The sequence below is a fragment of the Canis lupus genome, chromosome 10, assembly GCF_048164855.1.
Source record: "Canis lupus baileyi chromosome 10, mCanLup2.hap1, whole genome shotgun sequence".
In the NCBI taxonomy this organism is placed as follows: Eukaryota; Metazoa; Chordata; class Mammalia; order Carnivora; family Canidae; genus Canis; species Canis lupus.
Genome location: NC_132847.1, coordinates 29,083,631 through 29,111,495, shown reverse-complemented (window position 1 = coordinate 29,111,495; position 27,865 = coordinate 29,083,631). Strand labels below are relative to the sequence as shown.

At 37.2% G+C, this 27,865-nt stretch overlaps 1 protein-coding gene across 15 annotated transcripts in view; it reads right to left on the bottom strand.

Moving 5' to 3' along the window:
• Nucleotides 1-27,865, bottom strand: part of KDM4C (lysine demethylase 4C) — a 411,111-nt gene that overhangs the window by 279,751 nt on the left and 103,495 nt on the right. The window contains exons 9-10 of one of the 15 annotated variants that reach the window (XR_012037934.1): nucleotides 24,637-24,816; nucleotides 23,055-23,157 (exon numbers count right to left, since the gene is read on the bottom strand). The exons of 12 other annotated variants lie outside the window; for them this stretch is intronic. Coding sequence is in view for 1 of the 3 variants with exons in the window: in XM_072841290.1 (XP_072697391.1) it covers nucleotides 24,784-24,816 (33 nt within the window). In the remaining 2 variants the exon portion in view is untranslated. Of the gene's footprint in view, nucleotides 1-23,054; nucleotides 23,158-24,632; nucleotides 24,817-27,865 lie in introns of those variants that run through there. 2 more of the 15 variants (XR_012037932.1, XM_072841290.1) reach the window with 2 other exon arrangements.

The window sequence follows — 27,865 nt, the reverse complement described above, 5'->3', positions numbered from 1 at the left end:
AACAAAAGACACTGAGAAGAAAAAACTGAGTAATGTGAAGGAAAATCAGAAATGTACAGTGTCCTCAGAAACCAGGGGAAAAAAATACTTCAAGGAGAACAAAACATAATTGTATCAAATGCTGCTAATAGGTTAGGTGATATGCGAATTAAAGAATAACACAGGGCAGCCCGGTGGCTCAGCGGTTTGGCGCCGCCTTCAGCCCAGGGTGTGATTCTGGAGACCGGGGATCGAGTCCCACATCAGGCTCCCTGCATGGAGCTTGCTTCCCCCTCTGCCTGTGTCTCTGCCTCTCTCGCGTGCGTGCGCACGCGTTCTGTCTCTCTCATGAATAAATAAATAAAACCTTTAAAAAAAAAAAAAAAAGAATAACACAATTTAGGGCAGCCTGGGTGGCTCAGCGGTTTAGCGCCTGCCTTTGGCCCAGGGCCTGATCCTGGAGGCCCGGGATTGAGTCCTGCATCAGGCTCCCTGCATGGAGCCTGCTTCTCACTCTGCTTGTGTCTGCCTCTTCCTCTCTCTCTCTCTCTCTCTCTCTCTCTCAATGTGTCTCTTGTGAATAAATAAAATTTAAAAAACAAAAGGGAAGCAAAGAATAGGGGTAATAAGTATGATGAGAAGAGGGATTATGAGAGTCTTACAGATAGGAGAAATAACAGCTACTAGGATAATAAGAATGATTTTGGGGAGGAATGAGCTGAAGAGACAAGGGGTGGATGTCACAGGATAAGATGCCTGAAACTGGGAATACAAGACAGGGAATATAGTAAGACTACAAGAATGACTAAGAAAGGTAGGGTGGCGACAAGATCACTGGAAGAGAGAAGTCAAGGCAGGAGCTTTCCAGCAATGACTTCACACCTTTATGAACAGCATTCCCATAGCCCTCCACTTCACTCCTAATCTCTCACATCTCCAAGTCACTTCAGCCAATGAAAATAACTCGTATTACCGTGAATGATTTAACCATCTTGCATTAAACAAACAAAAACTTGATGCCCTAACTAATCTCCAATGGATGATATATGAATATTCCAATTATATCATATCCCCAAAATCAGAGAAAAAATAAATGGAACTGGGATGTTTCCACTGTAATTCACAATCATTTGGCCACCCACCAAGCACAGGAAAACACACTGCTTTAAAGTCCTTTGGCCAAAACCGAAAATATTCAAAGGTGATCAAAGTTTGTTAAAAATGCAGATTTTAGTTATTTTAATTAAAGAATAGTCAGCAAACAATATTACATTAGTTTTAGATATACAATACAGTGATTTGACAACTCCTATATACTACAATATGCTAGCCACAAATGTAACTGCCATCTGTCACCATACAATGCCATGACAATACCATTGACTATATTCCCTATGTTGTTCCTTTCATCCCTGTGACTTACTCATTTCATAACTGAAAGCCTGTATCTCCCATCCATTTTGTCCATCCCTCTACATTCCTCCCATCTGGCAACCAATACAGTCTGTTCTCTGTATTTATGGGTCTGTTTCTAAATACAGCCTTATTTTAAAACAGTCTTCTTAATAGGCATGCAATATTCAATGCTTAAAATAAAGTGAACCATCCTGCTAAAAGCTCTTCATGGGCCAGATCTGGTTTTATTCACATTTTATTCCCATATATAAATTACCTTACATGTAACTGGAACTTAGTATGTATTTGCTGAATAAATGTCAAAACGTTATTTGGCCAAAAGAACTAGCGAAAAAAGAAAAACTCTCTTTTAAAATTGTAAACATACCTATTGTATTTTTACTGTTGTGTTTCATAAAGGGTTCATATTGAAACTTTTCTCAAAAATGGTCAATGGCTCCCCATCACACAGAATAAAAAGGTCTAAATTCTCTATATAATATTCAAAGTATTTCATAGCCTGGCTATTCCTACCATTCTAAAAGTACTTATATCTCAAACCACAGAGAGAGAACTGTCAAAAACATCCTACCATGACTTTACTCAAGCTGCTGATTACCTCTTTCAGACACATACTTCTGACCTAACACTACTTGAAAAATCTCATCCAATCTCCACCAGCTCAAATATTAGCTCTCTCATAAAACATTCCAGATCCCTGCCATGTTGGAATTAAACTCGCCCCATCCAGCATTCCCCGTATTACCTTGTGCCTTTGTTATAGCATTAATCAGTGATAAGCAGCCCAGCCTGTTACATATTCGAATGCTAAAAAGCTATCTTTGTGGTTTCTCACACCCAGCATAGATCCTGTCACTATCATAAGCTCTATTAACCAACAGCTTAGAATGGAGGCTGAACACGTTTGGCCCTTTCCTTGTTCTTCAAGAGCTATACCTTGAATGCAATGTATAACTACCAAGATTAAAGCTAAAATAAGGTCCAAGGAAGATGTGTAACTTGCTGCACCATTCAAGGAAAGAAAAAAATCAAGAGGTCTCTTTATTCTTGAGACAAATGGATTTTTCCCATATATTGTTGTTTTCTTGAGAGTCAAAAACAATGCAGGATGCCTGAGTGGCTCAGCTGGTTAAGCATCTGACTCTTGGTTTCAGCTCAGGTCATGATCTCATGGGTCCTGGGACTGAACCCCTGTTGAGGCTCTGAGCTCAGCAGGGAACCTGCTTAAAGATTCTCTCCCTTCACCCCTCCCCCCATTCACACATGTGGGTTCTTGCACTTTCTCTCTCTCTCTCTCTCCCTAAAATAAATAAATAAATCTTTAAAAGAGTTAAAAACAATCAAATCTTGGCAATGAAACAGCATAAAAAAATGCCAAGTACAATGAAGACAATGGCTTCTTAATGACCAGAATATAACAATCATTTTCTATCTCTTTTGAATTGAAAGGGAATTTAATCCCCAACCTCAAAGTGGCAAGCATCTCCAATTCTTCATAATGGATAGCTAAAAGAATACACAGAACATGACTGCTTCAAAGGAAGGTCAATTTCTTTTGTTTCCTACCCCTTTTACCATGCAATCCCCTAACCCCCTAACAAAGATGCAAAGACCCTAACACATGCTCCATAGGCGGATGAAAGAACACCTCTTTTGTAAAATCTAAACAGCAGGAATAGATAATGTGCTTCTTGCCAGAAGAAAAAAATAAGAAATGATGTACTCTAGAAAATTAATAAGATGATGTATCTTAAAAACAATGAAAAAAGCTTAGAACTTCCCTAAACTAAAAAGCACTTCATAAAAAAAAAATCCTACTATTCTAGATGATTTCAGAATGTTAAATTAATTCCAGAATTTCATATTTGTGGTCTATGCTCATAAATAAAAATCTTTACAACTCAGAAAAATAAGTTAAGCAGCAAACTCAAAAAGACACACAAAGAAGCCTGAATAATTTTGTTTCTTAATGTTAAAGGGCAGTCAAAAAATTAGTCCAATACCTCTGCATTCCTCATTATAAACAGTAATTTTATTAAAAGTAGGTGGCACACCATTAAGGTATTATTCAGGGGGCCAGGAAACAACACATTCTTTTCTTACTTTCTTAGACAAACCTATTTAGAATAGGAAAATAAGAAGTGTCATAAACAAAGATCAGAACTGGGCTTTGAATTGCAAATAAAGACGATGTAACAAAATTCAAATGGAAAAGGAGAAAATGTTTTCCTTCCTAAAAAAGTTCTTTGCATCTCAACCTTTAATTTATTACCTGTATACAAGTATTACGCTATCTTTTTTCTCTACATTTAACAAGTAGTATGTCTCAATTAAAATTGCACAAAATTGATATCAGCAGGCCTCAAGGGATGTCAAATACAGCTGTTTGTTTTTAATAGTAACTGCATGAATTTTCATCTGGGAATTTTCAATTCTGCTTCTATATGTTATCATAATTCAGTAAATGTTGCCCAATTTTTCCCAAGTGTTAACTTCACTGATAAGGAAGGAAAGGGAGAAAAGAAGAAAGGATGGCAGGCAGACAGACAAGCAGGCACCAAGACAGATTATAAGAGCACCAATGGAGCTGAGATAGCTCCCCTAAAAGGAGCCTCTGCCTAGCCAATGAGGGAAGGTGAACTCCACTGATCATATATGCAAGAGGAGGTGCCAAATAACTTTACCTACCTCTCATCAACCCCACTGGAAAGCATTTTGAATATGATCATATATACTCATCCCCAGCTGGAACAAAGCATGGACTAAAAAAGAATATACTTCATAAAAATCCATTTTGCAAACATGAGCCTAAGTACATTAGATTCCATAAACGTTGCATTACATTACAAAAAATGTGTGTGTTTCACCATATGCTTGAAGCATACCTAAACAGTTGAAGTTTTTTTAAAGTTTAAACCAATTTGCTTGCATTTAAATTTTAATAGGGAAACATTTTCATGTAAGAATTTTTATTTTTCAATTCATATCCCTTGCGGCAGCTAACTTTAAAAGAATACAATCAAATTGTATTACCTACTACGAAATCTGAACATTTACTTTTCCTAGTATGAGTGCTGATGTCTTGTTTATTTGAAAACACAGAAGTAGGGCGCCTGGATGGCTTGATGGGTTGAGCATCCAACTCTTGATTTTGGTTCACGTCATGATCTCATGGTAATGAAATTGAGCCCCAAGTGGGGCTCAGCACAGGATCCACCTGAGATTCTCAATCTCCCTCTCCCCCTACCCCTCCCTCTGCTTATGGGGCCCACTCTCTAGAAAGGAGTTCAAGGAAGGCAGGTAGGGGAGATCTTTAAAACAATAAAACAACAGAGAAATGAAATTGTCAGTTACTAAACTAAGGTTCTATATCTCAAGTATTTCAATCTTCACATTCCATTTCTTTTCAGAAGAAGGACTGAAATAGCCAGTATTGTGTTTGCTTTTTACTGTTTTGTTAAATTTCTCAATATACTGAAAACATCCACTGTTTGCAACAAATAGAAAAGTTATCCAATGAAAAAACTCCAAGAACAGAACTTCATAATTCTTAAAACATTAGTAGTAGAAATGTTGGTAAGAAAATGTATTCTTGGGGTGCCTGAGCGGCTCAGTGGTTAAGCATCTGCCTTTGGCTCAGATCGTGATCCCGAAGTCCTGGTTTCGAGTCCCACATTGGGCTCCCCGTGGGGAACCTACTTCTCCCTCTGCCTATGTCTCTGCCTCTCTCTGTCTCTCATGAATAAATAAATAAAATATTGAAGAAAAAAAAAAAGAAAATGTATTCTTTTCTTATTTCTAAATCAAAGTCAGTACAAAAAGAAAGGTAAAAATCCCACTGCATCTCACAGGGAACACACCCACATACCTCTGAGAGTTGCTAGCAGTTCGGAACATACTATATGTTATCCTGGTTAGAATCAAGTTAATGGGGAAAGAAACACCTCTTCCCCTAAGCAGAAATGTCTTTGGACTACTGCAAACAAAAATTAGTTAACACACAAAGCTGTCAATATATACACTCAGTGTCTCAGTATACACCACTGGTAAAGATATGCCCAAACGTAATATCCTTCAGATAAAAAAGGGAACAATGGGCAGGCCTGGTGGCTCAGTGGCTGAGCGTCTCCCTTCAGCTCAGGGTGTGATCCTGGAGTCTCAAAATCAAGTCCCACATGGAGCTCCCTGCATTGGAGCCTGCTTTTCCCTCTGCCTGTGTATCTGCTCTCTCTATGTGTGTCTCTCATGAATAAAATAAATATTTTTTTAAAAAAGAGAGAGAGAGAGAGACCTATGTTGTACACAAGTTTTCTGCACCTTCAACCTACTCCATTCACATACATTAAAGTGCATTTCTATTCTGATGTGCTGTGCTTGGCCAAGGTATCTGTCTTCCTTCTGCAGTGAACTCCAGGACTATGTGGGCTCCCATAACTCTGCCTCAGAAAACAGCAGCTCACAGGACATTGTGAGGAATGCAAGTACTACCTGTTTTCATGTAATCTGCAGAATAACCCCGAAAGACAAATAGGCCTATTAACCTGCACATGAGGGATCAAGAATGCTGACTGCCATAGCTGAGCCCTGCAGTACAGTGTTCATCAAACAGGGAAGGAGCAGCACAATTCCCAGAAAAGGGCTATAAAGAAGTGAGGGATGGCAGGAAGGGAAGAGTTGGGGTGGGGCAGGAGGAGGAATAAGGCTGGCAGGTCACAGGAAAGCATTGTGCCAGCTTCCCTACTCTGCCTGTGCCTTGAGAAAACCTATTCCTAAAGGTCACCTTTCACCTGCCCATTCTGCCCCAACTTCCTGGAGAAACCGATGAAAAAAGAAGGATCGGCCAGCAAGGAATTTCAGAACCAGGTTTCCACCTTATTCATTCACAGACTTTTAAACTAGGAACCTGACCCAGAGCTCCAGACAAAAGCTGGGGAGAGGCGCTGAAGAAGAGTTAGTTACATCAACCTAAGAGCTCAGAGATGGTGAGAGGGGGTTGGGTTGAGGTTTCCTCTCTCCCAGGGGCAGTATCAGGCCCCTGCCACCTCCCTAGTTCAGCGCCTATGGGCAGGACAAGCAGCAGCCAACTAGGACACACAGTTACCTTTCAAATATCGCAAAAAAAAGCTCCACAACAACAAAAAATTTAATTAAGATTCCAGATACAAGAAATTATTTTAGAGATCCAGATTTGTCAAATCCCTGCTTTTGCTTGAAATATGAATATTTGTATACAATTGCTAACATTATTAAACATGCCTGATTTACCTAGCACAGGTAGGAAGTAAAATGTACCATGAGAAGGTAGGCATGAATTTCAACTATGTGACACTATTAATTCTAACATCCCCTAATATACTTGTTTACTTTCTTAATCAGGATTTGCAATACATCAAAATCATTAACTTAACAGCTCACAGTCATCACTATAAATATTAGATACAGTTATGCACTCAGGGACTATTGATAGTTACACTTCTCTTTGAAGCTGAAGACAGGTAATTTACCCCAAAGCCTCAAATCTAGCCAATTATGTATACACTGATCTGTTAAATTCTTCATCTTAGTTATTTTCCTAAGTTACTGCTCTTGTCTTTTTGCCTCCATTTTAAAAGCATTTCACCAGCAGATCTACACTTAATTTTAAGTAAATTCATACTTTGAAATCTATAGCTACATTAAAAATACAATGTTTTCTTTTTATAAACAAACTTTCAATTTTTTAGTTGCACAATGTAATAGTTGCTATAGAAATATAATAAAATTGCAATCCCCTCAAAATGATGTTAAAACTTAATGAATATCTTTCTATAATTTATAATACATATGCGCTTTCTTCTTTTTTTATTTTTTTTAAAGATTTTACTTATTTATTCATGAGAGAGACGGGCGGGGGGGAGAGGGGCAGAGACACAGGCAGATGGAGAAGTAGGCTCCCCGCAGGAAGCCCAATGTGGGACTCAATCCCAGATCCCAGGATCATGATCTGAGTCAAAGGCAGACGCTCAACCACTGAGCCACCCAGGCATCCCTTTTTTTTTTTTTCAAGTAGCCTCCATGTCCAGCACATAGCCCAATATAGGCCTTGTACTCACGACCCTGAGATCAAGACCTGTGCTGAGATCAAGAGTCAGACACTCGACTGAGCCAACTAGGTGCCAAGTTATGTACTTTTAAACATAAAAAGGAAAATATTCAACTTTGTAATCTGCTTTTAATCCTTGATAGTATATGATAAACACATATCTATATCAATAATTACACACCTATATCATTTTTTATGCATATCAGCACATCATGGATGGATGTACCGTAATTTATTCAACCATCCATCAGTGTTGGACTTTTACTTACTATCATTTTTTCAGTTTAATAATCAACACTGTAAGGACTATCCAAATAAGCACATCCTGGTACAACTTTCTCTTTTTCCACAGGATATATTCCCAGATGTGAAGTGCAAGATCATAGGACACACTTATTTCCAAGGCTGATGGCCTGCACATCCTGGCAGCTGTATTAATTTGCACAGGCATTAACAACACTGGATGTTTCCATCTGTCTCCTTTGCCAGTGAGAGGTTAGAAACAACACCCACCTTTCTGCATTTCTATGAATACTAATAACATTAGATTAAGCTTATGTGATTATTAGCTGCTATATTTCTTCTACGATGAATTGCCTTTTACTCAGTTTTTCTTTCTTTCTTTTTTTTTTTTTGAGAGAAGAGAGCCCACATACAGGCAAGCAAGCAAGTGGAAGAGGGGCAGAGGAAGAGGGAAAGAGAGAGAATCCCAAGCAAGCCCCACCCCCCACCTCCACCCCACAGAGCCCCACATGGGGCTACTTCCTACACCCCCTGATCATGACTGAAATGGGAAGCCCAACTGACCAAGACACCCAGGCATCCCCAATTTTTCTAATTTAAATGTGGGCTGACCCTCGATTGTATCTCATATCTCTCCTCTACAAGATGGGGGTAGTAATACTACTCTTATAAAAGAGTTGTAAAAATTAGATGAATCTGTGTAAGTAAAGATTTATACATGACACAAAGTAAAGACTCACTGAATTTTAACTATCGTAATTATCAATGAATTAAGATTGAAAGGTTCCTGGGATGCCTGGGTGGCACAGCTGATTGAGCACCTGACTTTTGGTTTGCCTTAGGTCCTGATCTCAGGGTGATGGAACTGAGCTCTGCCTCCAGCTTGTGCTCAGAGTAGAGTCTGCTTGAGATCCTCTCTCTGTCCCCTTCTATCCCTCCCCCTCATTCTCTCTCTCTCTCTAAAATAAATATATCTTTTTTAAAAATTGAGGGTTTTTTTTAAAGATTTTGTTTGTTTGTTTTAGAGAGAAAGTGCATACACATGTTGGGGGAGCAGTGAGAGCGTAGGGGCAGGGAAACAAATGGGGCAGGGAAACAAAGAATCTCAGAGAGACTCCACACTCAGCAGGAAGGCCCACAAGGAGCAGATCCCACCACCCTGAGATCAGGACCTGACCCAAACCAAGAGTCCAACACTTATCTGACTGAGCAACCCAGGCACCCCCAAGAGGTTCTTCATATACTCAATGGCACTGCTTCTCAAACCTGACCACTAAATAAAATACACTGAGTGGCAAAGAAACACTCGCCCCATGCATATAAAAGTAAACACTAATCACCGTCTCAGGTGTGCCAAGTTTCCTTAAAATATCCAGTTTTATTTTAAATATTCTTATAAATTTTACATTCTGCCCCAAATTATATTAATATTTGACTAAATAGGTTTTCAATTAATTTACTTAAGTAACATTTAGGAATTAATTACAACTGCAGCTTAATAAGTAGTTTAAGTAGTACAACTGCAGCTAAATATTAACCCACTATCTCTCATGTAACGCAAGTGGTATTTAGTACTTATATATTTTGTTTGCAATTTTACAAAATGCAATTCAAATCTCACAGTCTTTTCCTTCATGGTATCTACCAATGGCACCCCACTTGGAAAGTCCTCCACAACCCAAGGATTAGATAAACATTCTCCTATATTTTCTTCTAATATGTTAAACATGATATATTAGCCACGTAAAACTTTGTTTTAATGTGACAGAAATCTCAATTTATTTCCCCTTGCCATCCACCTTCATCCTCTTGCTCTGTCAAACCCTAAAATACTGAAGTTTGAAAAAAGTGAGCACATATTTAGCTACCTGTTTCATTAAATGATTTACTGCTATATTAAAAATCCAAATGAAAACATACTTTTGAGTTCTAATTTTTTTAAGATTTTAAGTAATCTCTACACCTAATATGGGGCTCAAACTTAAAACCCCAATTTCAAGAGTTGCATGCTCTTCCAACTGACAGCCAGCCACCCGAGTTTTAATTTTCTTTATTTTTTCCTGGAATGATTTTTATTTTATTTCAAAGCCTTTCTTTTTATTCCAATTTATGTTTCTATTTCATCTTACATAATTTTCATAAGGTCTTTACCTCATTTTTATTTACATGCTATTTTTAATTAAAATTATATTTAAGGTATTTTTTATATAAAAAATTGAAGAGTATTCTATAATTCTGGGTACAGCATTTAATAGAAGAAATCTTTGAAATACCTGACAGTGGCAAAGCTCCATCTACATCTCTGGTGATTTTTCACGGCCATTACTGAATAGCTTGAATTTGTAAAATAAAATTTCTATCCCCATTACACATCAATGCCAGTGGATGTACTAGATCAGATAGTTATGACATGGACAGGTTAGTGAGCTGCAGGAGTAAAGAAATGTGTTGATATCTCAAGTCTTTCTGGTCTACATTAGAGAGAGCCAGTACTGATCTTTGCAGCAATCTGTGCCCTCTTTCCTACATGCATATGTATATCTATTCTCTTAGTCACAGCCACAGAATTAAGGACATCCCCTTCCATAAATGCAAAGCTAGGGTTGGACAAAGAGCAAACTCTTTTCCTTTGTGTGTACATACCCAGCATATTAAAGAATTATATTTTTTTTACTTACAAATACGTTCAAGCTTTTTGCATTTTCAAAAATGTTTCATTTCTTGCTTTATTTTACAAAGGAGGTCAATTAAAAAAAAAAAAAAAACATGGGATATTTTAGAACAGCTGTCTCAGCATTTGAACTTATCTCCCAGTAGTACAGTTTCTGTCTCTCTTGTACAACTGACTCAATAAAAATTTATTCCAGAACTACAGTCCTTTAGTGCGCTCTGGACACAGCCCAAAGGAAAACCAAAGAATAAATATTTTGACCTATTTAAAGTCCATCTGAACCCAGATGATAAGAATGCATTCCCCCACTGGGTACTTCCATAGTTTTATTCTGAAGGACAGTTAATAGCATGGCTGGTATGTATATCAGTCGTAGCTGCCCAACAGTAATAGGACATCGGATCTGCACCAGAAGTGTCATTATGGAACAGGAGTATTGGCTTACAACTAGTTCCTGGGACACATCTGGGAAGCTAAATGCTGGAATGTACTGACGTACTGCCACAGCACAACTTCAAATGATAGGGATGCCAAACTGATTTTAAAAGTTTAATAAATGTCAACACTTCAGGAGAGAGAGAAGAAACAAACTTATTACTTGACACGTAGGAGTCACTAATCCAGTAACTATAATAATTATCTTATTTAGTCCTTACAACTAATCTATAATGTAGTATTATTATACCAACTTACAGAAATCTTGCTTAAAATGATACTACCTATAATTGACCAACCCAGGATTCAAGCTCAAACTGTCTAAATTAAATGTCTATTCTTCACAAGTAAATCCTACTTAATGTCCCCAACTAAGCTCCTTACGTTCTTCACCTTCCAAAAGCTTAGCAAAAGAGCAAGCCCCACAGGTCTGAGTTATCTCAGGAGAATACTCTGTCCCTAAATGTTTGGTAAAGCTCCTATTTCTAAAAAGACTACTTCCTCACCCAGGAGGCTCATGGATGTGTTCTGCCCCCACTTCCTTATAAATAAGAAGTGCCTGACATGATGGGGTCTAGGTTGGGTCCTTCCACTGAAGCCCTTTCCCAGCTATATCCCATTCAAGTCCACCTCACTGTGGAAGAAATGAGATGTGGGCGGGGGGGGGGGGTGGTCCTACACACACTGCTATTTGTCATCTTGCAAGTTTCCTCCAATAAATTTTATTTTATTTTTGTGCTGTGTGTGTGTGAGCACACACTGCTCCTTTGCACAGCAGCTGCACTCTATAACATGTAAGGACCAAACCCATGAACAGCTTGCAAAAGACTTAGGCGCATTATAAATTTATTTCACAAAGAAAAGTACTTCAATTTGATGATATTTTAGGCTAAATGCACACACTTCCTACACATAAAATGAACATTTAAGAAACTAATCTAGAACGATTATAAATAGTACAAATATCTCTTACTACATTAAGTTACATTCATTTTTATCACATTCTATTCATATGAAACATATCAATTACAGATTTATAGTCCATGAATATCTCCAAAGCCTCCATATGTCAAATTAGGTCAAATGCTATTAGGGAAACTCACTCTTGTCAAAAGACTTAGCAGGAAAATATTTGTGAAGAGACACTGCCCTCTGCTGGTTAATGATACACACTGTCCATGAATCTCTAATTTGACAACAAAAGTAATGAAAGACATTAATATTTAAGCACCGTGGTCCACGATACAATTTACAGAGTTTAATAGTGAGTTTTGGTTATACTGGAATGATAAACACACACACTGTACATGTCTTAGCAAGAGCTAATATACAATTTCAGGCTTTTACTACAACAAATACAGAACATTACATTCAATCTGCAAATGGTTTCAAAGCAAATTTCCATATTCATTCTTTGACCAATTTTTTATTTTTTTTTATTTATTTGAGAGAGACAGAGAGCGTGCATGTGCACATGCAGGAAAGAGAGGGAGAAGTAGGCTCCCTGTGAGCAGGAAGCCCAACATGGGGCTCAATCTCAGAACTCTAGGATCTTGAGGCAGACATTTAACTGACTGAGCCACACAGGCGCCCCAGCAATTTTTTAAATAATGTATATCAATGCTGTTTAATTTCATTTTAGAATCAATGATGAATATCACCCTACAGATCATTCAATAACTACAGGATAAAGTTTTAAATGCCTTAAAAGTACTATGAGCATGTATAGGCACATATTTATCACCCTCCCCTACAGTGAAATTTTGGTTACAAGTTTTGGTTATCTACTATCTTGAAGTAGATAAATTTCAGGACATCTGTACCACATACCTGTAAGATATATTTAGACCCCTTTATATAAACACTATTGAAAACTATAAAGATAATTTTATTATATTTAAATAGCACAGAATAATACATAAAAACAGTCTTGTAAAAAGACAATTCCAACATGAGTACATAAAAGATGAGGGTCCCTGCATTATACACCTTAAATTCATTCCACTGTCTACAGGCCATCATAGTTAACCATTTGTATCTTTCCATTTGTTTTTGTATGTTTTTAAAATAGTTTTTTAAAAAGATCACTTCACACTACACAGAATACTTATCACCTTGATTTTACTTTACAATATATTTTGAATATCTTTGTCACATCAGTACATATAGATTTAACCATTGTTTATAACAGCTATATAGTAGGGATATTCCAAAAATCGAGCTGATCCTCTACTGTTAGTAACAATACTTTCACACTAGGGAAATAAGGGGAGTGCTATTAATATCTTTGTTTAATTGGCTACAAGAACGGTTTCTAGAATTCTTGACCTTTATCATAAACCTCATATTGTCTCCCTGAAATAAAATACACATATCACACATACCAACAACTACTATGCAGTACTGTTTTTATAAAAGTATGCCAAACTAACATCTAGAAGCAACTTGATTTTAAAATTCACATGAGTCTACAACTATACATGATAACTATATAAAAATAGGTAATTCTTCAGTGACTCATAGAGAAATCATTAAAAATCAAAAGCTAAACATACCTATGCAGAGGAAAAATGAACACCATGTATTTGCGAAAAACAGTATGTGAGTATTCATGTTTTTGACTATTTAAAAACATTCACCCTCCATTAAAGAACCATTGAAACCTCACAGAAATAGTGAGCATGTCACCCTAAGAACAACACACTTAAACCATACAGCATCCCATCGATCTTTCTTCTTTATATGACTCTTTATACCACAATTAAAATCCCCAACTGAAAATACAAATAACTCTATAAATAGCACATTTTCAAGTTCAACCTTCCTCATTTGTGCTCAGTAATCCATACAACTCTATGATTAGTTCTTCTGTGGGCTTAAACCATAAGATACAAATGGCATAAAATAGGCTAGATATTTCCTCCCTTCACTTTGCTGCAAATTTACTCTGAAGGTTTATTAATGAACAGCACAATCACAAACACCCTAGCTGTCATCAGGTTCCTTCCTGTTAAATTTACTGAAGCACATACTCTACTGTCTGCACATCTCCACACACCTTTGTAAAACCACAGACCTTCAGATTGAAACTGATTTTTTTTTATTTATTTATTTTTTTTTTTTTTTTTTATTTATGATAGTCACACAGAGAGAGAGAGAGAGGCAGAGACACAGGCAGAGGGAGAAGCAGGCTCCACGCACCGGGAGCCTGATGTGGGATTCGATCCCGGGTCTCCAGGATCGCACCCTGGGACAAAGGCAGGCGCTAAACCACTGCGCCACCCAGGGATCCCCGAAACTGATTTTTAATAAGTTTTCCCTGCTTACAAACTGCCCAGTCCCAAAAGTCTATCATCCTCTGTTAAAAGTATAGTTCAGTGAACGAATGAATATTTAATCTATCACTGGTCTTGACTTTCTGTTGAGTGCCTATTTCCCTCTGCATCCTGTTTCCCTCTGCGTCCTGTTTCCCTCTGCGTCCTGTTTCCCTCTGTGTCCTATGTCTATCTCCCCAAGACTGGTTTCCTCAGCCTTTGGTTCTCCAGCTTTTGATTCAAGTCAAAACCATTGTGTTTCATATGGATTTGGTTTCAAACCTATCTGGGAATGGCAGGCAGAGAAACATTTTCTCTGTCTTTGCTTCAGAGACAAACCCATGAAAGCAGAAGATCTAGAACTGCTAATTTACCCACTGAGGACCACTTTGTCCACAGACTCTACTGAATAATTGAGACAACAGGCGGCTGGGAGCTGGACACATGACATTCACTGAAAAAAATTCCTTCCATAGTTGTGCCTGTTTGGCTTTAACCTATGGAGTTTCCATAAATAAGAAGCACTGTTTATTTACTTCAAAACTAAATAATCATAAAGTCTCAAAAAATACATTTGATTCAATCTGCTATGGTGTCCATCAGTTCCAGAAGGTAACTGAAGAAAAGAAAGGGGGGTGTGGAGGAGGGTGAGGCTCTGTTATAATGAAATCAACACAAACTACATTATAGAAGTCTAATAAAACTAAACTCTTCATATGCCCACTGAAACTCTAGGTTTATAAATTTTCCCAACCTCAGACTGTTTCTCTGAAAGTGCAATGAATTACACAGTCCAAATTATCTTTATAAGTAATCACATCAGTTACTCAGTACTTAGACTTTAGGTTCCCCACTGCACAAGTCAGAAAGTGGATACTTTCAGTAATCTGGATCTGCACTTCCAACTCCTTTTCTTCATTTTTGCATATGCTATCTGACTAGCAAGATCACCAATATGATCAAAAAGTAAAGTGTAACAGGAACTGAACAAGAATCTGTGCTCAGCATCAATATTTTTCATTCCAGCACTGAGTAGCTGCATAAATCACAGACTGATTTAACCTTGCCACAGACACCATTCATCTCAATAGGACTGGCAAACACATCTGTATAGTAACCGGGCAAAAATATACCATGAACTAACTGATCATAAAGAATCTATACCACAGAAATGCCTTCTAAGAAGCATTCCATTAACATTTACACTATAGTATAAACCTATGCACAAACCTAAGAACAGTAGCTTATCTAGTAAGATATCTTGATCATGCCTATTCAAACTAAACATTTTAGGGCTTAGGATTCAGCATTAATTATGAAGGTCTTGGGTATAAGCAGCACCAAAACTCAGGAAAACCTCTCCAACATTCTTTCTAATCAAATGTGAAATACTAAAGCATGAAATACATTTTCTAAAAATTATAACCATGTATCTAAATGGATGCCATTTTAGAGACATAATCTAGACATTTCAGAACTTTCAATATTCAGCATCAAGTAACTTACCACAGCCACATAGGGGGAAAATATGTAACAGAGAAAAGTTTCACACGGAGTAAGGAGGGTTTGGAATAGTGCTTTCTTAGAAATCTTTCATCTATCCCTTCAATCCCTGCCAAGACAGCCTCCAATAATAAACAAATTAATGCTGCATTTGTTGTTCTTCAACTCAACTCTAGCATACCCCCCAAAATAGAAAAGTTTGCATTAGACTTTTTAAATATAGATGGTATATGCTCTTTGGTTGTTTGATTTTAAGAATGACATAAAATTAAGGGGTATTTTAAGCACCATCTGCTCTCTTGCAACAATGGGCAATAATTTCCTGATTGTTATACTTTATGTGCATGTTTTAAATCAGAGTCTCCTTTATGATCATTGCAGTTGGTATTTTCTTATTTTATGTAGCTCTTTTTGCCTACATGTATATTTAGAAACCAGGCTGGGTTTATCCCCACTTAGCATCATTCCTATTTCAACTTCCCATTATCACAGAACTGTTGACAAAAGCTATTTAGTTACTTTTTCCTGTCATGTATTCCAAATTCACTGGGAGAATCCCTTATGAGGCCAAAGAAATACAATTCTAAAGAAACATTAAAATTTATATGACCAATCTAATCCTTCAAATCTGAGAACTCAGTTAAGAATGCTGTTATTCGATAAAACAATGATGGCATTAACTATCTTCCAGTATGAACTGTGGTGAAATACATTGAGATGGCCAGTGCAGGCAGGGCTCATCAACAAAGACAGGACTGGAAACGTGCAAGTGCACCAGGTCCACATAGCCATCTGCTCTGCATGGAGGGAATGAAATTGAGCAAAGAACAAAGACTTTCATTTTTGAAGTCCTGATTTGTTAACAAGATCTGTGCAATGAACTCTCATGCACTACTGTAGTTCTATGATGCCCCTCAGAAAAAAAATCCACCACAAACCACCTGTCATACTCTACGGGGACAAGCCAGAAGATTTTCCTAACAAATGTCTATACTCTAAAAATGTTTTACTGGTATAAATGAAAGATACATTAAAAGGAAAATGTTAAAAGAAAAGACATTAGAAACCAATGTTTACAATATTAATCAACTTTGTGTAGATTTTTTAAAAGATATAGACTTATATTGATATTCTTGAAGGGATATACAAGTTATTCACAAGCTTTACTTTTAGGGAAGGGACTGGAAGGGGTGTCATTAAATATTTTTCTGTACTCTAATTGTTTTTTAATATATGGACACATTGGGGATCCCTGGGTGGCTCAGCAGTTTGGTGCCTGCCTTTGGCCCAGGGCGCAATCCTGGAGTCCTGGGATCAAGTCCCACGTCAGGCTCCCTGCATGCAGCCTGCTTCTCCCTCCTCCTGTGTCTCTGCCTCTCTCTCTCTCTCTCTATGTCTATCATAAATAAATGAATAAATAAATGTTTTTAAAAAATATATGGACACATTAATTTTTTCTTTTATCTTTATACATTTTAACAATGAGTATTTGGGTAATAATATTAAGGGCCATAGTTATTTCCTTTCAAATGATTTTCTGTAAAATTAAAAGGATTCTAATATATGGACACACCATAATTTACTCAATGAGTCCCAGTTATTACTGGACATTTTAGTTATAATTCAATTTTTGCTGATACGATTGTACAACAACAATCATTTTTGTCAGTGAAATTTTTCCTGCATTTCTGATTATTTCCTAGGAGTGTCAGAATAGGTCAAGGGCATGAGATGTCAAGGGCTATTGATACATACTACCTACATGCTTTTTAGGATGCTTATACCAATTACACTGCCACTTAACAGAAGTGCAGAGTGCCCACTCTAGCAACTACATTCTCATGAGCAATGGGAATTTTCCTTTTATCTTTACTAATATAAAAAAAAAGAAATCCTTCACTATTACTTTGAATAATACTGAGGTTTAAACAATTTTTTAATTTTATTTACCTGCAAAGAAACAGGTTTTCATGCTATTTTAATAATCATCAGAACAATTCGATTTATAAAAATTAATACTTACATTAATACTGACCCAGAATATACATTCCCAAAAACTGGAAATACTCTACCATGAATCACTGGAATTATTACTAGGCCTTATAAAAACATCTGTTAGGAAAATTTAGAAAGTTGCTGGAAACTACCTACTTTTGTATTGTAACTCAAATAAAAACCTGGAGTATATGAAAGCCATGTGTGGACTAGAGTCAATCTTAACAGAAATCTCTAATATCCATGATGGTTTTCTTTCCAGGGATTTACAACACATGATTTTTCAGATTCAACATAGGGCCCCAGAGCTATAGTATGCTTTTGAAGACATAAGCAACAGCCCCTCCAAATATCTCCCCTTAGCAGTCTGTCCCACAGAAGCCCAAGTGCTGCTGCTGGGTGATGTCACTCCTTTTCATATTGCCCTCGTGTTGGCAGAAAGTAAGAGTTGAATGAATGTGAGAAATCTGTAGAAATATATAAAGCAATCCATCTGCCCAGACTGCTGTTACCATTCATCCTGCAAATACTATCCCCACAGCCACAGTTTCTCAGCACCTCAGGCCTGAACTCTGCCAACCTTCTCCAAATTAGTATCAGGGAGTTCCCTGCCTTAGAAATGACCCATGATGGATTGCTTTTTTTAAATGCTGAAAGAGGCATGTTGCTAAATGACTGCACCAGCTATGGCTGCCATCCTCACCACAGGTTGATGAGACAAGGGTGAAAGCCCTCCCTACAGATAGGAAAACAGAGGCTCACAGAGGCAGGTTACACAGTAGCCCAACACAGAACCAGAATTCTAACACATGTCTGTGTCACTGAGTTGGATTTTGTTTACCTGCACTTGAATTTGCCATCAAGAATGGATAAAGAAGATGTGGTTTATGTATACAATGGAATATTACTCAGCCATTAGAAATGACAAATAGCCACCATTTGCTTCAACGTGGATGGAACTGGAGGGTATTATGCTGAGTGAAATGAGTCAATCAGAGAAGGACAAACATTATATGGTTTCATTCATTTGGGGAATATAAATAATAGTGAAAGGGAATAGAAGGGAAGGGAGAAGAAATGGGTAGGAAATATCAGAAAGGGAGACAGAACATGAAGATTCCTAACTCTGGGAAACGAACTAGGAGTGGTGGAAGGGGAGGAGGGTGGGGGGTGGGGGTGAATGGGTGACGGGCACTGAGGGGGGCACTTGAGGGGATGAGCACTGGGTGTTATTCTGTATGTTGGCAAATTGAACACCCATAAAAAATAAATTTATTATTTAAAAAAAGAATTTGCCATCAAAACTCTTATTAGAGAAGGAATTATAACAGAGATGGAGCAATGAACACTTGTATCTCTGACGAAGTTATGATAAATAACAGACAAAGCTGGCTTTCTCTAGACTTAGATTTTAACCAGAACTGTTTCAGCTCTCTGATCTTTAAGATCAGCAGTCCCCTTATGACTGCAGGCTGCACGTGTCAATGCTGTCTCATGGCCATCTAGAGAGATGAGCCTCTAAACACTCTCAGAGGCAAGCTAGCGTTTTCCTCCATCCCCATCAACCCAACCAACACCCTCCTTCCTTTAAGGCCAGCAATTGGCCAACTGAACTGACCCATCCTCACTGGAAAAAGAAACAGATTTCCCTTAGACCAGTCAGACCTGGAATTCTGGAAGAAAGATGCACATATATCTACTCAGTTCTCATCACAACTTTTCAAGGCTCTTTATAAATTCAATTGCATTTACTTCTCATAACAACTATAAAGAGGCTATAATCTCCATTTTACATATGAGAAAAGGGAAATTTGAACAGGTGAGTTAAGTACTCACTCCAATCACAAAGCTAGTAAAAGGAAAAGTCAGAATTTCAATCAGTCCGACTAAACCTTGAACTTGCATCCCCTCACCACTACACAGCTATGCTTCCCTTCTACAGGAGGAAAATGAAGTTCCGCATAATTACATACACAGCCTGAGATTCAAGACAAAGTATATTACTCTCCAGAGGGTCTACCAGGTCCACACCCTGCATCATTCCCTTTAGTGTGATTCAGACAGCACTCTTACCCAATCACAGAACCTAAATAACTGTTTGAGTTCTATTTCTAATTAAGTATATTGAAAGGAGATGCAAGTTATAATTAATTTTATAAAACTAACTTTGATATTACATGTAGAACTTAACACATGCTGAATTCTTCTTCCTTAAAATGTTTTTCTAGCCTTTTCCTAAGAGCTTATAAAATAATAGCAATAATAATAAATATATGTACATTGCAATCTTCATCCCCTACCCCTCAAAATACTAGTATGTCTGATTATCCAACAGATGATTCTCCAATATTAAGATTTCATTTCTTCATATTTTTTAAGTAGGCTCCATGCCTACTGTGGAGCCCTCATTTCTTCATATTTTTAAATGACCATATAACTCTAAGTTGAAATTTCCCTTAACCATTTATTCATTGCTCATACTCAAGTAGAATAAAAATAAAAATATTAAACAGAAACCAAAAGAGACACATAAAACCATCATAAATACTACACCCAAGAAGCAACAAGGCATACAAGTATTGATATTGTCCTCACTTAAAGGCAGCATATGAAAAAATGCAAATTGATCAATACAAATAGAAGTCAAAAAATAATGCCTGGAAGAATCAGCTGTAAGCACTCAATTTGGTAGATAGTGCCACAAAGAATTCATTAGTGATTTAAGCTGTCATGTTGGAAATCATCCCTCCATAGAATCCAGAGTGTTCAGAAGACACTCTTGTTTTGCCTTCCTTGTTTTAAAAAGAAGCAAAAAACTATTACCGGCCACAACTTAAAGGGGATAAAATTATAGTAAATTAAAAATAACAGGCATAATTAAACAAAGAAGAGAACCTGCCTTCGGCGCTAAACCACTGATCCTAGAGTCCCGGGATCAAGTCCCGCATCAGGCTCCCTGCCTGGAGCCTGCTTCTCCCCCTGCCTGTGTCTCTGCCTCTCTCTGTGTGTGTCTCTCATGAATAAACAAATAAAATCTTAAAAAAAAAAAAAAAAGGAGAGAACTAAGTACTGAGCTTCTATATTACATGATCCTATTTCAGGGTCTGCCTAACTGGGGCCACCTTTCCTCTATGAATTGGTTAACACTGATTCTTCTCATTACAAAGGTGCAGCACTATTAGAACAGTAATAAAGAGTAATCATGGGTTCCATCACCCATTCTTTATTTCCTTTGATATTTGAATATCAAAACCTTGTTCAGCTATATACCTTCATTACTTTCAGCTTTCTGCCTGAGTATGGTCCCTACTGCTGACAGAAAGTGCTCCCAGGGTTAGAGCCTTTGTGGGGAATTTCCAGGGTACAGTTATGACAAGCAGTTCTAAAGAGGTGTGTTCTATTACCTTGCTCAGAGCAGAGGAAAGATAGATTATGTATTTACAGATGAGAGTCTAATTATAGCCACTGACCCTCAGTGAAATCCCATTAAAACTTTCTTTTGATTCAAAGAGGTCCTATCAAATGATCAAGTAAGCAAGACTCCAATATCAAAGCTTCAAATGAAACATCTACACGTTACTCTTATTGTATCTGCAGAGAAGAGTATCTCAAAGGAAAGGGAACAATGACTTTGGCTGGTATGCCTTATTTAAGAAGTCCTAATTCATGGGGGCACCTGAATGGCTCAGTTGGTTAAGCATCCGACTTTGGCTGAGGTTACAAATTTAGGGTCCTGGGATTGAGCCATGTGTCCTTACCCAGGAGCCATGTGTCCTCGCTCAGCAGAGTCTGCTTATTCTTCTCCCTTTCTCTCTGTACCTCCCCCAACTCCTACTCACAGGCACACTTTCTCTCGAAAAAGAAAAGAAAGAAAAGAAAAGAAAAAAAAGAAAAGAAAAGAAAAAAGAAGAGAGAAAAGAAAAGAAAAGAAAAGAAAAGAAAAGAAAGAAAAAAGAAAGAAAAGAAAAGAAAAGAAAAAGAAAAGAAAAGAAAAGAAAGAAAAGAAAAGAAAAGAAAAGAAAAGAAAAGAAAAGAAAAGAAAAGAAAAGAAAAGAAAAGAAAATTCCTAATTCATATTTAGCTCTTCCATCAGGAAAGAAAAATCAGTATGTAGCTGGGCCAAGGGCTCAGACCCCAGTGGAAGAATTCTTCCCAAGTACTCCTTTAACTAGCTTTTTCTTTAAGTTACCACATTTTATCAAGAGACTACAAAGATCCTTTGGAGATAGCCATTATGTAAGAGCAAACAGCAACCAGATCATAAAGTTATCAAGTGAATCAAACCACCAGCAAGAGGGTCAGTCACTGGCAAACAGCAGTGCCTATATTCAAATCCAACCCCACAAGCTACAAATGGTGTTCCTTTTACCCCTCCTCATTTATTCATTGGTCATACTATAGTACTGATATTGGCTGCCTCCCACTTCATGTGTGATCATATGTCTAACCACAGCTTTTAAATAAAGTTAGGAACAGAACCACTACTTTAAGATGATAGTCTCAACAAGGTAGAGTGATTATCAGTGGCAGAGGGAGGACTGACTAAATTCAAATGGTCCATGGTTTTTTTTTTTCTTGCATTATGCCCAAGCTTTGCAAACCATTTCCTTTTCTGTCATGATATCTTAGGCTTTACCATTTGAATTGATGTGATAAGTGAAGGAGTGAAAATGGATTTCAGATACAAACTGGAAAGCAATAAGTTTTCAAGAGGAAAATTTTTCAATGTAATAAATTTATACATTACATTTGTAATCATTTTGAACTGTGTAACAGAGCAGTCAATGAATGTTAGCTAGAATGTGAAAAAGACAACAATATCTACATAAGAAGAAAACAAAATATAGACAAGATTCCTATGTTTGAATCCTGGTTCTGACGTTCTTAACTAAATGGCTTTGGGCAAGAAGTCACTTAATCACTCAACAAATTATTTCTTGTGCACCTATTAGGTGCTGAGTAGAGAACACAAAATGATACTAACAATATTTTGGGTACTAATAATTTTTTTACTCCCTACCCTTACAGAGCTCTTATTCTACTGCAAGGGAGACAAACAAATTAGGATATTATACACAGTATGCCAGAGTAGTAAGAAGAAAATAAAGTTTAAAAGAGATACAAGGATTATGGAAGGAGGGAGTAGGATAAAATTGTTTCCATATTATTTTAAATAGAGTATTTACCTCTCTGATAATTTATATTCAGCTTTGATAACCCAAATACACTACTGTATAATCATATTATTATTAGAGATAAAGAGTTTATTTTATACTATTTTTACATAATGGGGAAAAAAGTGGGAAAAACTAAGAGGGGATTAAAAAAAGAATTTCCAAAATAGTTATAAATCCAGTACACTAGAAAAAAGCTCGTAAGTTAATCTTAGAAATAGCTATATACAGTAGTCTTTTACCTTTAACACTCATCCTCCTCTGAGATCTTTTCCAACATACTTTCTTCTTTCCTCTAAAAATGCTGAAGGGCACACTCAAACGAAATCCGTGAAACAGCCAATTCTAGATATGCCCAAAATACCTATTAATTCTTATAGAAAAAGGACTATTAATAATATACTTGTAAATTATTACACATCTCCAATTTACAAATGGCTTCTACATTGACGGTTTAGAACCTAAAATATCTTTCAGCAGATAAAAAAAAAATATTATATAATGTTGAAGGACCTCAATCCAAACAACAAAGGTCTATGTAATTCACTAAAGACCTGAGATTTTCAACCCAAAGCATCTACCAGACTCTGCTAGGGGGATTTTTAAAATTCAAATACTTAAATCTACTCACCAGAGATATCATTATCCTACTGGTCTGGGTGGGGCCAAAGCCCCACAGGGTTAAGAACAGCTCCTATAGACTCTTAGCTCCAAGAGACAGAGATCACATTTGTATTATTTACTTCTTTAACCATAGCACAGGGCCCACCCAGCACAAACAGGACTTAACCATGCCAGGAACTTGTCATTTACTTAATTTCCCAGCCTTCCTTACAGTTATGGCTGGCCACGGAATATAAAAGGAAGTTTTCAGGTGGACTTCAAGGAAATATTTTCCTCCCAAAGAGAGGAAGGTGGGTGAGCCACCTTCTCATACTGTCTTCTTCCTTCCTGTCCTTGGAGAGAACATGCCTGGAGTAAGCACTAGTGAACACCCTCCCACAAAAATCAGTAAGACAGGGAAGCCTGAGTGGCTCATCGGTTGAGCGTCTGCCTTCAGCTCAGGGCGTGATCCTGGAGACCCAGGATTGAGTGCCACATCAGGCTCCCTGAATGGAGCCTGCTTCTCCCTCTGCCTGTGTCTCTGCCTCTCTCTCTTTCTGTGTCTCTCATGAATAAATAAATAAAATCTTTAAAAATAAAACAAAGATCACTAAGACAGAAGAACAAGAAGAGCAGGGGACTTCAGGACACTGCTGAGCAGTTACATCAACCCTGGGATCCCTCAAGCAAGGTAACAACACTCTACTAGATGAACCACTATTTGTTTTGTCAGTGGTAGTTGTGGATGTGGGTGGAGGGATGCAGGAAACCCTGCATGGGAAAGAATGAAAGCTGTTGGGAACCAGGCTATCTAACTGCTATAAACTCTGGCGGTACCCAAAGCCCAGCTGATTCTCCCATCATCCCTTTCCTCCTGCAAGGGGCTGGCTAGCTTACTTCCCTCAAACATCCCCAGGTATGCTTCCCACACCTCTCTTTCTGGGTCACCACTAGCTAGAATACACATCCCCAACTTTCCCTCTCTTTTCCAAATACCTATCTGGGACAGAGTCTTCTGTCGATTTTTTTTTACTATGTATTTACTACTATAAACATTGAATAAATACGAAAAAGGTAAAAGATGGTTAAAAAAAAAAATCCCAAAGTTTCAAAAGTCCTGCAATAGAATCTGGTTCCTTGGTAATCGTAGGAAAAGGTAGATGTGCCCTCAATTTTGTTCTAACTCCCCAGTTAGGGTACAAGTTCCCCCTCACAACTTACAACTCAAGAATCTTGAAAGTGATCCCACAAATCATGTAGCAGACTGGCACCTATTTAATCCAATGTATCCAGGGAGAGGAGTCCAGAAAAGAATAGCACACTACGGGTCAACCTTCTGCCTCTGATCCCAGCCTCATCATCCTCATTTTATGCATCATTCCTCTTCTCCTTCCCCCTCATCTGAGAAAAGAGGTGGTAGAGGGCAGAAGGCATCAGATTATCTCTTAACTGGCACCATCACAGAAATGCCATGAAGTAATATGGATAACGTGCCCTGGACAAGGCCTAGCATATCATGAACTATCTCAGCAATCATTACTACCAAAGTATATGAAAGTAAAATAACTTAAATTAATTTTTTCTTATTAGAGTATGTAAGTTATTCAAAGAAGCCAGTTTACTTTTTCTTAAGGCACTGACTTAAAGCCTCAAAAACAGATATTACCTTGATTTCAGTTTAGCAACTAATTATCAGTGTCATAAACCATATAACTCAAATCCTAAAATCCATCAAATTTAACTTAGCAATAAATAAAATTGGGCTCCCCAGCTCTGAGGACTTGAGCCCCCGATATCTGTCCTGCAGACACAATATATACTGATCAACTGGCTTTCTACTACATGACTTGAAGTCTCAGATTTTCTGAATCCCACAATTTAATACTTTATTAGAATAAAATGGGGATATAATATGAATATTTTCTTTCTTAATACCTCTCCAGGTATATAACTACTAAATCCTCAGTGAGAGTACAAGCTCCAAAGGACATGACTTCATATGCTTCTGTTTCTCTACGTGGTATTTTGTACTCTATGTTGTACCACCAGTACCCAAGAAATAGAAACAAAGTAGAGGTAAAAAGAGAAAATGAGACTATAAAATATCTCATTTAATATATCTCATATAAATATCTCATATAAATATAAAAGTTCATATCACATATGCCACATCAGACACTCAAAACCAGAATGCAGGACTATTAGTCGACATTTCCTTTCTTTCACATGCTCTAAGAATAGAGAAATTCTGTGATCTAAAAGCATATTAAAATATAACATAGGGACTCATCATTAAAATGATTCCTGATTCTTTTTTTAAAAACTGGCCAAGATTAAAGATTTTTTTGAAAGGGTGCTACCTGATTTAAGAATAACAAAGTCTAATTCTAGAAAAGAATTAAAACATAAAATGGAATGAAGCTATATCACAGCTTTTGTATGCGAGACAATTTAATAATTGAAATCCATTCTACATTAAAAGGAAATCAATTTCAAAATTCTAATTTCTAAACTTGTTCAAACATTTAAGGATTCGGATGTCAGAATGCTTTAAAATTATATTCTGAAATAACTCTCCTGAAGTTCATGAGAGAACATTCCCAGCTCTGCAGTACAATATTTCAACTTTCTGGCATATCATATTAATAGATTATAACTTAAAATAAAATTAATGCAAAATAGAGGTATCATTTTAGAGCCACTAGGTACTACCCTTTCTTCCAGGAAGATAACATTATTTATAGTGCCATCAATAAGTCTTTCACACTGCACACATGGTCATAAATACACTACTTCTGATGGTGTAGGCTAGATATGACTGTCCCCAAGACAATGATTCTTTTAACTCAAGAAAATCAGTACAGTAAATAACTTTTCTTCCCTTCGAGACAATCACAGTGCTTGAGGCTGCTGCGACACAAAAACAAAATATCTTCACAAATGTCTCCAAACAGTCAAGCTGAAAATCTAAGCCAAAGTTTCATTTAACAGCCTGTCAATTTTCTGATGTGAAGCTAATGAATGCAGTGGCAAACAAATCCATCAAATCCAACATCAAAACAACTGCACTTCATCCTACCAAACGGAAAAATGAAATACAACCTGCAGGCCAGCTCTTTGATCCAACCTAGCCAGGAAGCAGACCTGTGAGTGCCACCACAGCTGCTGCACAGAAGTAATCATGGACTCCATTTCACAACAGAAGGAGAGAATGCTCCAGAAATGGAAAACATTCATCTCAAATATGCACCAGTATCTTATTTCAATTGCTAAAGTGTTACCTAGTTTTAAATCTCTATCAGAAAAAAACAGAGCATTTCATTCTACATTACTCTGATGCTCAAAGCTATAAAGATGCCTAAAATAAATAACTAGATAGTATGTTCCACTCATACTACAGTTTTGAAAATGGAGATTTATTAAAAGCCCTTCTGCTCTTTATAAAAGCTCCTTGAGGACAAAGAAAACACATCTTTCTTCTTTGTACAAACATGTAACACAATTCCTACTGCAAAGGAGGAATTCACTAAGCACTCTCTTCAGCTGAACTCTGCCTAACCCAATCGGCAAATGGGCATGTAGCTACCTAGAACATTCCTCTCAATTTTTCTTCAGTGAAAATCTTATCTCTGATTAATGAAATGGGAAATTACATAACCCCCTTCTTAGGTAGGTGAGTTCTCTTAAAGGCAAGGCCCTTGTATTCTGGAGTATCATACAGGATTTTTCTGAATAAAAATCACCAATATCGGGGCACCAGGGTGGCTCAGTGGTTGAGCATCTGCCTTTGGCTCAGGGCGTGAACTGAGGTCATGTGGCGGAGTCCCACATTAGGTTCCCCACAGGGAGCCTGCTTCTCCCTCTGCCTCTGTCTCTCTGTGTCTCTCATGAATGAATAAATAAAATCTTAAAAAAAAAATCACCAATATCTCCAATATTATCAATGAACCTGGGGTTATCTTTTCAAAATCTAATGTTTTGGTGTTTTTTTTTTTCAATTCAAAAATAGGCTTTCATAAAGCTCTTTTCTCAGTCATTGAATTAGAAATAGTGGTCTGTAATAAGTAAAATATAACAAGTAGAGACCGCTACATTGTGTACCACATTAATTCTGTTCCATAAAGTGGCACTGTATTGGGAGCTTTTACATACTCCTATCAACCCCATGGGACAGATAAAGGACATATCATTCCCTCTAGTGCTTCAACTATGAAACAGCATGCCATTATTTTTTAAATTATCTGTCCCCCCTAAAAGCATAAGTCATCATCACTTGTGAATAATTACTATTCCAATAGCTATCACTTAGAATTAACTGAGTAAGGCAAAAAATTAAGGCAAAAATTTGTTAGCTTAAGAATTCAGGTATCATCAAAGCTAAAAGTCTTTCAAGTGCAGTTCATAATGAATCCATTATACATCTGTCCCCAGCAAAACAGAAAAACTAACT